This window comes from Acinonyx jubatus, chromosome A2 (genome assembly GCF_027475565.1).
Source record: "Acinonyx jubatus isolate Ajub_Pintada_27869175 chromosome A2, VMU_Ajub_asm_v1.0, whole genome shotgun sequence".
In the NCBI taxonomy this organism is placed as follows: domain Eukaryota; kingdom Metazoa; phylum Chordata; class Mammalia; order Carnivora; family Felidae; genus Acinonyx; species Acinonyx jubatus.
Window position 1 is genome coordinate 16,046,089 of NC_069383.1, and position 13,256 is coordinate 16,059,344.

The following is a 13,256-nucleotide window of genomic DNA, read 5'->3' on the forward strand; positions in this document are numbered from 1 at the left end:
TACAACCTCACTTGTGACACAGTATGCACAATATCCTAGGGTGAGGACCCTGCATTGGTCACCGGCAAAACTGTGGCAAAGTACACACTTGAAGCCTGTGTCCCTTCCCTGGTCCTTCGTGCCACTTCAACTCCCTACTCCCTCCTAAGTTCCACTCCTGGATCCCCATCTCCAGTCCTTGGGCACCTGGTGCTCTTAGGCTGTCAAATTCAACAACTTGAGCCTAATCTTCCATACTGGGAGAAGGTCACTTATAGGACCTTACAAAACAGAAAAGTATATTATCCCATGTCATGTAATTGATGTTTCTAGCAGTAAAATTTGGAAACGGAGTAAATGCTTGTGAGTTGGGGAATAAAAAATGCTTCAGTTTGCTAAAAACAGGACAAAATGGAGTTGTTTATGCTAAGCCCCACATCACCAAACCAAAAGTCAACTTGATTACACTTTCAGCACTCCCAGAAATGGAATCTTAAACCAGTCAATCAGGAATCACCTGAAAAGCACTACCTAGGTCATTCGTCTGGGATAGACCTCTGCCATCTCCCAAAGGATAGTAACCTTGCATAACTAACCTGCTTTTTTGCCACATGCAACTTCCTTGCTCCTGCTCCCTTCTGCCTATGAAAGTCTTTTATTTTGTACAGCTTCTTGGAGTTCCTTTTCTATTTGCCAGATTGGATGCTGCCTGATTTAATCACATTTTGTTCAAATAAACTCTTAAAATGCTTAATATGACTCGTTATCTTTTTTTTTTAACTTTTTTAACCTTTATTTATTTTTGAGACAGAGAGAGACAGAGCATGAATGGGTGAGGGGCAGAGAGAGAGAGGGAGACACAGAATCGGAAGCAGGCTCCAGGCTCCGAGCCATCAGCCCAGAGCCTGACGCGGGGCTCGAACCCACGGACCGCGAGATTGTGACCTGAGCTGAAGTCGGATGCTTAACCGACTGAGCCACCCAGGCGTCCCGACTCATGTTATCTTTTAATGGTCCTTTTTCAGTCAGTCATTAACAAGACTGTACTAGATCTATATTGGAGGACTTGGGGGGGGGGGGGTTCAAGTCTATTATTAAGTGAGAAAAGCAAAATGCAGGGAAGTGTGCATAATACAACAATGACCAAGCACTCCTATATGTGTATTTGTGTAGAATTATATAGACATAAAGAAAAGTCTGGAAGGGTACATACCAGTGTTAGCACTGTTTACTTGGGATGGGATGGGAATACCAGGAAAACAGTTCAAAAAGAGCTTCACTCTAAAGGATTCAGGTTAACAACAGTATGAATAATATTTTAATTCCATTTACTTGTTACATTTTCTGTATGTATTCTATGTTTAAATAAAGCTAGTTTTTCCTGAAAATTTTCTGCCTTTTATATCATGCCAAGAACTTGCTCATGCTAAAATTATAAAAGTATTTTATCGCTTTTTCCTCTGGACAGTTTAATTTTATTTTATACTTGTGTCCTTAGTCCATCAGAAATTTATTTCCATAGAAGTCGTAAGGTAGGAGTTTAATAAAATTTTATTTTCAAACAGCCAGTTGACTGAGAAAATATCCTCTAACATTCGAAAAGGAGCTGTAGTGTATTGGCAGGCTCAGGCTCAGTGGCAGAGCAGTGAGAGTATGGCTTCAGAATGTGATTGTGATGCTGCCTTGTGGCACTGGAAGGGTGGGGAATCAAGATTTCTGGGGACAGCAATGGTAGAGCAGGGCCAGTGATGTGTGATTACAGCGGCTCATACCTGTGCAACTCCTCTTGTTCACTGTGGCTCCTGCCATCCCTGAACTTGCCAAGATGGGAAGAGGTTACAGATTTTCTATTAGATTTTCGAAGGGTATCCTGCTCTCTAGGCTTTCATAGTGCCCTGTCTCAGAAACTGAGAGACAGAGACATGTTTCCTTGGCTTCAGGTAGAGTGGCCCCATCTATGACCCACTTCAGGGGTTGTTCTCTATCGGCAAACAGTCAAATCTGTAGTCAAGGGCCTTGTGATTTCCAGTCCTTTCCAGCTTACTGTCTATCCAGGGCACAATTCTCAGAGGTTAGAAGCAGTAATCTTCACCTCCTCCTTTCATTGGATTCTTTATCTTAGTGCTCAGAGTTCTCATTACCATTTATTTTAGAGTCCCTCAGAACTAACAGGACTCCCAAGCCTACCTTGTAACCCTCAATCTCCCAGGGAGAGACTGCAGATTCTCCCAGGCACTTGCTCTCCTCTCTGCTCTACATGCAAGAAAGAAAAATGAATGTGAAATATAAAGACATCATTTCTGGTTAAGTAATGATAATTGAAAAATTTCTCAGAGCTGGGAATTTTCTTTGTTATACTGAAGACAGAACAAGAAGAATTAAAAGAAGGAATGTCAAGTAATATTAAAGGTTGGATTCCATTCCAAACTAGAATCAAAGGATAGAACATGTTAAAATAGAAAGAAAACTCAAAGAACGGTAGAAAGCAGAGTGTAATAGAACAAAATAGGTGAGTCTTCAGAATCTATTAAAACAATGATGAGACAAGATAGGTGGGATCACATGGTTGGTTATAATAAAAGGGACAACTGCTCAAGAGGAATGATAAATTCCCAAGAAATGCAAATCTGATGGTGTCATCACAAATGATTCAATACAGAAGGCAAGAGGTCTGTACCTGGAGAACATGGTGTTTGTTGGGAGCTCTTGAATGGACATGTACAAAGAGAAGATAGAAGAGGAGTAGAAGGGCATGGCATACACCTTGAATAATACTGACAGGGAAGCTAAATTCTAAGTGTAATAAAGTCTGCTTTGTTTCTTTTTTTTTTTTTTTAAGGTTATGGTGGTTTTACCAAAGAATCAAAGACATATTTTAGGGACATTAATCAACAAAGGGATGTGCTTGCACTAGGAACTCAAAGGGTAATGTTGATTGATGGTGGCTTGATATTTGTGTTATGGGTTGAATTATGTTCACCCAAAATATATGTTAAAGTCCTTCCTAACCACCAGTACTTTATAATGAGACCCAATTTGGAAATATGATCATTGCAGATCTAATTAATTAAGGTAAGTTCATACTACAGTAGTGTGGGCATTTAATTCAATATGATTAGTGTTCTTAAAAGACGAGGAGAGAGAGACACACACAGGTAGGAGAATTCCACGTGAAGACACAGACACATGACTGGAGGGTGCCATGTGATGATGGAGACAAGGATCAGAAAGATACAGCTGCAAGCCAAGGACTATCAAGGTTGGACATCCACCACCTGGAGCTAAGAGGAGGCAAGGAAGGATTCTGTCTAGACTGCCCAAAGAAGGATGGCCCTACTAGCACCTTGATTTTAGACCTTTGGTTTCTAGAACTATGAGACAATTAATTTATGTTGCTTTAAGCTACCTGGTTTGTGATACTTTGTTATGGCAACACTGGGAGACTCAAAGAATTAGGCATCTTTTTGTGATGGAATCCTTTCTTGCCTGTCCCTCCCCTTCACATGGTTTTCATCGTTGATGGGGGAGACCTTTGTAAGCCAGCTGCTGTCCAGTCTCACACTTGTTCTCTTAGACACGATTTCACTTGGGAAGACCAAGTTTTCAAAGCTTGTGTTAGGTACCAGTGTCAGGGTATGACTCTAGAGATGTTTTTGCTCATTATTCTGCACAGCTTTTTCATGTGGGCTTAGGCAGATTTTTTTCTTTCAGCAAGAAAGGCAACAGGCTTGCTACTGAACTCTTTCTCCAATTCATGGGAAATAGAGGAAAGATCATAATTTAGGACAGAGAACCCAAGATAATCATATCTTTCTATCACCAACTTCAATTTCCTTAGGTGCTGTGATATTCATCTACTGGCTAAGGCTTGAGGTCAAAGGTAGTTTCCAACTTCAGGAAAGCTTGAGAAATGACAGACTGGAACACATCTGACTATGCCATTGGATTCTACATCTTGGAACTTGACTGAATATGGCCTTTTAATCCCCTAACCATTAGTCTAGGAAAAGTGTGAGTGGCAAGATTCCACATCTTTTTTTTGAGAAAGTTTTATACCCGGAAAATATGGACACATTATGTCTGGAATTCAACAGGTACTTGGCAAATTCTTATGGATAAACTGAAGAAATTATAGGACATGAAAAGAGAAAAATCAATAGGTTAATATTTATTGAATACTCAGATTGAAAGCATGTGGAAACATTGGGCTATGCCATCTTGAAAGGAGGGTTTTATTTTCATGATGTGGAAATCTGTCAAGTGCCCAATTCCGGATATAATTAGTCTTAATAATTAGGATGAAGGTATAGAAAACATGTAGTGCAAATTTGTAAATAGATCAGCAAATAAAAATATAGCAAATAATACCACAAAAAATCAGGAAGATATCGTGTTGGCTTATGTACTTGATTTTTTTAATGTTTACTTATTTATTTTGAGAAAGAGTGAGAGAGAGCAAGAGCATGCATGAGCAGGGGAGGGGCAGAGAGAGAAAGAGGGAGAGAGAATCCCAAGCAGGCTCCATGCTGTCAGCACAGAGCCCAACGTGGGGCTTGATACCCAATGGTGACCTGAGCCGAAATCAACAGTTGGATGTTTAACTGACTATGCCACCCAGGTGCCCTGTACTTGATTTTGGCTTTGGGAAAATATGACTTCCAGTTATTCAGGTGCCATTTATCTATCACAAACAGACAGGAGGTTCTGATTCAAGATGGCAATGTAGGGCCATCCTGAACTCATGTCCTCTCACAGACCCACTGAATCTACATATAGAATAATTTCTTCTGAAACAAACCCCAAACTAGTGAGTGACTCCTTTTTTTAATTTAATTAAATGTTTTTTAATCTTCCTTTTCTTTTTTTATTGTTTTAATTTTATTTAAATCCAAGTTAGTTAATATATAGTGTGATAATGGTTTCAGGAGTAGAATTTAGTGATTCATCACTTACATATAACAGCCAGTACTCATCCCAACAAGTGCCCTCCTTAATGCCCATCACCCATTTAGATCATCCCCCCACCTAATTCCCCCCCAGCAACCCTTAGTTTTTTCTCTATATTTAAGAGTCTCTTATGGTTTGTTTCCCTCTCTATTTTTATTTTATTTTTCCTTCCCCCCTGCCCCCACATTCATCTGCTTTGTTTCTTAAATTCCACATATGGGTGAAATCATATGATATTTATCTTTCTCTGGCTGACTTACCTCACTTAGCATAATACACTCTAGTTCCATCCGCATTGTTGAAAATGTCAAAATTTCATTCTTTTTGATTGTTGAGTAATATTCCATGTGTATACCACATCTTCTTTATTCATCAGTTGATGGACATTTGGACTCTTTCCATATGTTGGCTATTGTAGATAATGCTGCTATAAACACTGCGGTGCATATGCCCTTCAGATCAGTATTTTTGTATCCTTTGGATAAATACCTAGTAGTGTAATTGCTTGGCCATAGGACAGCTCTATTTTTAATTTTTTGAGGAACCTCCATACTGTTTTCTAGAGTGGCCGCATCAGTTTGCATTCCCACCTAGCTGAGTGACTCCTATACATTAGGCAGATGAGAAAAAAACCTACATCAAAATGGGTAGAAGAGCAGTAAATGGCTACATTCAGAAATAAGAAAATCTCAACTAAACAACCTAACTTTATACCTCAAGGAATAAGAAAAAGAATAAAGGAAGCCAAAGGTTAGTAGAAGAAAGGAAATAACAAAGATCACAGTGGAAATAAATGAAATAGAGATTAAAAAAACAATAAAAGGGGTGCCTGGGTGGCTCAGTTGGGTAAGCATCCGACTTCAGCTCAGGTCCTGAACTCACTGCTTGTGAGTTCAAGCCTCACATCAGGCTCTGTGCTGACAGCTCATAGCCTGGAGCCTGCCTCAGATTCTGTCTATGTCTGTCTGCCACTCCCCTGCCCACACTCGCTTTCTCTCTCTCTCTCTAATATAAATAAACATAAAAAAAAATTTTAAAAGCAATAGAAAAAAATCAATAAATCTAAGAGCTATATTTTTAAAGAAAAAAAAACTGGAATGCCTGGGTGGCTCAGTTGGTTAAGCACCTGACTCTTGACTTTGGCTAAGGTCATGATCTCACAGTTTGTGAGTTCGAGCCCCACATCAGGATCCATGCTGACAGCATGGAGTCTGCTTGGGATTCTCTCTCTCTGCCTCCCTCCCCACCTCTCTCAAAATAAATAAATAAATAAATAAATAAATAAACTTCACATTTAAAAAAAAAAACCTGACAAACCTTTACCTAGACTCACCAAGAAAAAGAGATAAAATTCAAATAAATAAATCAGAGATTAAAGAGGAAATGTTACAACTGATATCACAGGAATACAAAGGATCATAAGAGACTGCTATGAATAGTTATATGCCAACAAATTGGAAAATCTAGAAGAAATGGATAAGTTCATAGAAACATACAACCTACCAAGACTGAATCATGAAGAAAGAGAAAATGTGAACAAATTACTAGTAAAGCAATTGAATCAGTTATCAAAAACCTCCCAACAAACAAAAGTGCAGGACCAGATGGCTTCATTGCTGAATTCTACCAAACATTTAAAGAAAAATTAATACCAACCCTTCCCAGGCTTTTCCAAAAGAATAAAAGAGGAGGGAATACTTACAAACTCATTTTATGAAGTCACCATTACCTTGATTCCAAAACCAGATAAGGACACAACAACAACAACAACAACAAAAAGAAAGAAAGAAGAAAGAAAGAAAGAAAGAAAGAAAGAAAGAAAGAAAGAAGAAAAGAAAATTACAGGTCTACATCCCTAATAAATGTATATGCAAAACTCTTCCACAAAATATTAGCAAGCCAAATCCAACAATACATTAAAAGGATGATACACCATAATCAGGTGGAATTTATTCCAAGGATGCAAGGATGGTTCAATATCCACAAATTAATGTGATACGTCACATTAACAAAATGAAGGATAAAAATCTTATGATCATCTCAGTAGATGCAGAAAGAGCATTTGCTAAAATTCAACATCCATTTAATAAAAACCCTCCACAAAGTAGATATAAAGGGAACATATCTCAACATAATAAAGTCTGTACATGACAAACCCACAGCCAACATCATACTCAATGGGGAAAAGCTGAAAGCTTTTCCTCTATGATCAGGAACAAGACAAGGAAGTCCATTCTTACCACTTTTATCCAAATAGTACTGGAAGTCCTAGCCAGAACAATTAGGCAAGAAAAAGAAATAAAAGGCATCCAGATAAGAAAGGAAGAAGTAAAACTGTCACCATTTGTAGGTGACACAATATTATATATAGAAGACCCTAAAGACTCCACCAAAAAACTGTTAGAACTAATAAAAAAATTCAATATAGTTGCAGGATACAAAAATCCACATACAAAAATCTGTTGCATTTTTATACACTAATAATGAACTATCAGAAAGAGAAATTTAAAAAACAATTCCATTTGCAATTGCATCAAATGGGATTAACTACCTAGGAATAAATTTAACCAAGGAGGTGAAAGACCTGTAACTGAAAACTATAAGACACTGATGAAAGAAATTAATGAAAATACAAATAAATGGAAAGATATTTCTTGTTTTGTGATATTGTTAAAATGTCCACATTATCCAAAGTAGTCTACAGATACAGAGTAATCCCTGTCAAAATTGTAATGACACTTTTCACAGAAACAAAACCAGACAAATCCCAATACAGACAAAGCAATTTTGAGAAAGCAGAACAACCTGGAGGCATCATGCTTCCCAATTTCAAACTGTCTTACAAAGCTATAGTAATCAAAAGAGTATGGGTATTGGCATATAAACAGACAGATAGATCAATGGAACGAAATAGAGATCCCAGAAAGAAATCCATGCATATATAGTCAATTAATTTATAACAAAGGAACAAAGAATATACAAAGGGAAATGACAGTCTCTTGGATAAATGATGATATGAAAACTGGGCAGCCACATGCAAAAGAATGAAACAAAACTTTTTTTTAATGTTTATTTTTGCGAGAGAGAGAGCGAGGGAGGGACAGAGAGAGAGGGAGACACAGAATCCAAAGCAGGCTCCAGGCTCTGAGCTGTCAGCACCAAGGCTGACATGGGGCTTAAACTCGTGAACGGTGAGATCATGACCTGAGCTGAAGTTGGACGCTTAACTGACTGAACCACCCAGGCGCCTCAAAACAAAACCACTATCTTAAACCATACCCAAGAATGAACTCGAAAGGGAATAAAAACTTGAATGTAAGACCTGAAACCTGAAAAATCCTAGAAGAAAACAAAGGGGGTAAGCTCCTTGACATTGGTATCGGCAATAATTTTTTGGATTTGACACCAAAAGCAAAGGCAATGAAGGCAAAAATAATAACTAAGTGGCGCTATATCACACCAAAAAGCTTCTGTGCAGCAAAGGAAACCATCCTCAGAATGAAAAGGCAACCTATCAAATGGCATTAAATATTTGCAAATCATATATCTGATATGGGGTTAATATCCAAAATATATCAAGAACTCATATAACTCAACAGCATAACAACAAATAATCCTAAAATTATTAAAATGGACAGAGGATCTGAATAGAGATCTTTCCAAAGACATACAGATGGTCAGCAGTTACATAAAAATGTGTTCGACATCACTAATCATCAGGGAAAATGAAGAAGGGCAAATAAAAACCACTATAAGATATCACCTCACACATGTTAGAATGGCTATTAGAAAAAAGACAAGAAACAGTAAGTGTTGGTGAGGCTGTGCAGAAAAGGGAACCCCTGTGTAGTATTGGTGGGAATGTAAATTGGTGCAGCCACTGTGGAAAACAGTATGGAGGTTCCTCAAAAAATTAGAAGTACACCTATCATATGGCCCAGCAATTCCACTTCTGGGTATTCATCTGAAGGAAATAAAACCACGAACTAGAAAAGATATCTGCAGCCCCATGATCATTGCAGCATTATGTACAATAGCAAGACACAAAAGCAACCTAAGTGTCCATCAGTGAATGAATGGATTTAGAAAATGTGGTATAAATACACAATGGAATATTATTCATCCATTAAAAAGAAGGAAATCTTGCCATTTCCAGCAACATGGATGGACTTTGAGGGCGTTAAGTGAAGTAAGTCAGGAAGAAAGACAAATCCTGTATGATCTCACTTATATGTGAGATATAAAAACAAAAACAAAAACAAAAAACTGAATGTACAGATACAGAGAATAGATTGGAGATGGGGGGGTGGGGCATAATGGGTGAAGTGAGTCAAAAGGTATAAATTCCCTGGTTATAAAATAAAGAAGTCCAGAGAATATAATGTGCATCATGTTGACTATAAGTACACATTGTGATGATCTTTTTGTAATATATGCAAATACCGAGTCATTATGTTGTGTACCTGAAACTAATGAATTAATGTAATGTTTTATGTCAATTCTATCCCCCCCCCCCAAAAAAAAAACAAAGAAAGAAAAGAAAAAGAAAAAGACACAGGGGTAACTGCTGCTACTTTTTAAGGATGCCAGAGAAACTGGGGGGAGAAGGGGGAAGTCAACTCAATTGCTAAATCCTAAGAATGAGAGGGAAAGAGACAGACACAAAACCCAAGTGCAGAACAAGAAATACGAGGAAACATGAAACAAGGAGGGCTGGGAAAAAATCACCATTAGGGATTGTGACATTATTTTTGGAGTACAGGTAAATTTCATCAAACCTTTAGGGTACCAATTATTATATTACTTATTTCATGAAGAAAAACATAGTGGCTTAAAAACAACATATGTGTATTACCTCTCGTGTCCGTGGGTCTGGAATCTGCAGCTTAGCCCAGTCCTCTGGTTCATAGTCTCTCATAATGCTGTAGTCATCTCTGGGTTCAACTTGGGGGAGGAACTGCTCCCAAAGTCACTCGCATGGTTACTAGCAGGATGTGGTTGCTCAAGGGTTATGGGACTCAGCGATTCAGTTCCTTGCTGGCTACCGGCTGGACCCCTCCCTCGGTTCCTTGCCATGTGGGCTTCTCCACTGGGCAGCTCTCAGCATGGCAGCTGGCTTTCCTTGGAGCAAGCTAGCAAGAGATGAAGAGAGTACAAAGCAAGTGGGCAGTCAGAATCTTTCTTGGAAGCCATTACTTTTGCCATATTCTATTTGTTTCAAGGAAGTCCAGCCCACACTCAAGGGCAGGGAATTACACAAGGATATAAATACCAAGAAGCAGAATAATCGGAGCCAAGAAGCTGCCTACTACATGGGGCATAACCAGAGGCTGACTCTGTCACAAGCAGCAATATTTGACAGATAAATATTTGTATTCCACCATTAAGGAGGATGTACATGTTTCCTTCTTACTCATGTTGAGTGGTATGCTAAGAGGATGTGGGGAAGGAGGTAGCAGATTTAAAAATGAGAATTGGGGCACCTGGGTGGCTCAGTTGGTTAAGCGTCCGACTTCGCTCAGGTCATGATCTCACAGTTCGTGAATTTGAGCCCCGCGTTGGACTCTGTGCTGACAGCTTGGAGCCTGGAGCCTGCTTCAGATTCTGTGTCTCCCTTTCTCTGCCCCTCACCTGCTCACACTCTGTCTCTCTCTGTCTCTCAAACATAAATAAACATTAAAAAACTTTTTTTTTAATGAATCAAGGACAAAGAGAAAAACAAGAAAACTATTACACAAAGAAAGTGTATGCCCATAAACTAGAATTTCTATTCAAGTATTAAAATATTCTCAAAAGTCCCAGGAGATAGGACTGGACAAATGGAATAGTTTACATGACAATCTGCTGCTTAAAGACAACACAGAGTTCCAAGACCTTTGACTGACCCCACTCACCAAGAAATGCTTGCAAAGGAGAGGAGGAAGTACTCCCTAATAATACCTGAATGTGCCATTGTGAGAAACTTCTAGAGACACTTGGCAGACCTCTTCATATTTAAAATGAGAAAACCAATTAAAAATACCAAAAACAAAATGAACAAACTATATTTTCAATGACTTTGTTTCCTTAAAAGGAGGAGTTTAAAAAGAGGAAGAAAAATCACAGTGTTGGGAGAAAATACTAGAATAGGCTCTCTCTTCCCTAATCTAGGCAGGTTGGTGATCTGGTCCCTGCCCATCTCTCAGGCCTCCTCTCTCATCACTCACTGAGGAAAATCTTGCTGCAGAAACTGGCTTCTCTGTCAGCAAAACACCAGCTCCTCCTCAAACCTCCTTTCCTTCAGGTCTGTGCTCAAATGTCACTTTCCCAGAAAGAACCCTGACGGCTATCTAAAATAGCATCGAACTGCCCCATTCTCTTACCTTGCTTTTATTTTTCTTTATAGCAGTTACTACTTTCTGAAATTATATTATGGCTTTATTATTATTATTTTTTTTTTATATGTTCGTTTTGTTTTGTTTGCCTGACTCTTCCACAGAGATAAAAGGCTCTATGAATTCCAGGTCTTTAGCTCCTTGATCTTCAGGACCTGGAGAAGCAAGCCATTGGCTCTTATCAATAGTCTGCAGGGTGAATCGAAAGCAAAAAATAAGTGAAGCCCCTAAAAACAACATGTCAGGAGAAGAGCATAGCAGAAAGGGGGCGGAAAATGTGAACAGGCGATGACAATTTGCTAGAAGTTTGCTAATACAAACTCGTGCACAATGGGGAATATTTATGTTTGTGTATAATATGTAACTCATTTTTTAAACAATCCAGACTCAAATGACCTAATCTAGATTAAGAAAATATTTAAGACCGTATATAGATATTTAAGACAGCATATGAAATATTTAAGACAATATATAAATCTGCCCACACAGCAGCTCTCTTTTTCCAGGAGCGCGCGCTAACTTCTCGGTATTCTAAGCGAAGGTACTGAGTTCGCCCTCCCTCTTTTGTAAAATGTATTCTTGTCGCTATTTGATTGGCTGTTCCTCCTAGGCCCCCATTTGTCATTGGCTACAATGCCAGTCCATCACTCCCGGATTCAAGCACTCCATTGGCCCGCTGCCTTAGAGAGCTGTGGCTGGTTGCGCCCTGGCAGAAGGAGTTCCCCGGTAACGTCAAAGGCGCTCCCCGCCCACATTCCAAAGTCTGGGCAGAGACTTCCCGCTGCCCAGCCTTAGAGGCGGGACAGGGCGGAAAGCCAGACTTCTGATTGGATAGAGCGGACGAAGTGAGTATCCGACTGGTCACTGCCCTAGGTGGAGGTGGAGTCAGAGCTGGATCCTGGAGCCCAACTGAGAAGCTCTGGGGAGTCTCAAAGTTTGTGTCTGGAGCAGTAGTGGAAAGTGGGCTTACTGCGAAGGGATTTTCTTAGGATGAGAGCTGATCTCCTGCCTTTATTTTGGATGCGCGCCCAGCTTTAACCCCTTCAGCCTTCAGCCAGATACCTGGGCAGCCTGTCTCTCCCCGACGATTCTCAGATTTCCGAGGACATCGGACGGGAACCCTTGGCAGTTCTCTCTCAGGCAGAGAACGTTTTCCGTTCCAAGTGCTTAAGCCACACGCGCCCAGGCGCACACACGCACACACGCACACACCCCCTGCGGAGCCGGACCTCACCCTCTGCGGCGGCCCTGCCCGCTCCCCTCCTGCCCTCAGCATCCTCGGCCCAGCGTCCCTCGGACCAGCATGGAGGTGCTGGAGAGCGGGGAGCAGAGCGTCCTGCAGTGGGACCGCAAGCTGAGCGAGCTGTCAGAGCCTGGGGAAACCGAGGCTCTCATGTACCACACGGTGAGGACTCGGCGGGGTGGAGAAGGGGCGCCTTGCAAGGGGGAGGTGTGGTCATCAAAGGAACAGCTGGGGACAGGGACCTGGGAAGGAAGTATCTGGGAAGAGGCAGGTATGCCCAGAGTGAAGAGATCTAGGGAGAGGTGTGGTTTTTCTGTCTGAACAGATAGACGCGGGCAGCTGGCCCTTTGAAAGTTTTAATAATAGTAATGACAGTTTGTATTTCTTTAGCAATTTGTACCCCCCCCCCCCCCCCGAGCCTTTTTCACATCTGTAATGTCATTTGCTTTCGCTGGAAGAACTGTAAAGCAGAAGGGGGAGGTACTGGAGAATAATATGCCACTGTTTAGTTTGCTATTAATTTTGTGGGAAGGTTTTTAAAAAAGCTAAACAAAGAGGCATTTTCTTTCTTTCGCTGTCATATTCTCTCTTCCTTTACTTTCTTGGTTATATTCCTGTAAGTACGTGTGTGTGTGTGTGTGTGTGTGTGTGTGTGTGTGTGTGTGTGTGTTGGAAAGGCCCCTTTGACTTTAGGAGGGAGACTACTTTATTTG

The 13,256-nt window shown here is 40.2% G+C and overlaps 1 protein-coding gene across 2 annotated transcripts in view; it reads left to right on the top strand.

The window, feature by feature from the left end:
- Nucleotides 1–12,182: 12,182 nt before the first annotated feature.
- Nucleotides 12,183–13,256, top strand: part of CREB3L2 (cAMP responsive element binding protein 3 like 2) — a 119,761-nt gene continuing 118,687 nt past the window's right edge. The window contains exon 1 of one of the 2 annotated variants that reach the window (XM_027075555.2): nt 12,183–12,705. In XM_027075555.2, coding sequence (XP_026931356.1) covers nt 12,604–12,705 — 102 coding nt within the window. In that variant the 5' untranslated portion in view covers nt 12,183–12,603. The remainder of the gene's footprint in view (nt 12,706–13,256) is intronic. The other variant, XM_015067041.3, reaches the window with a different exon arrangement.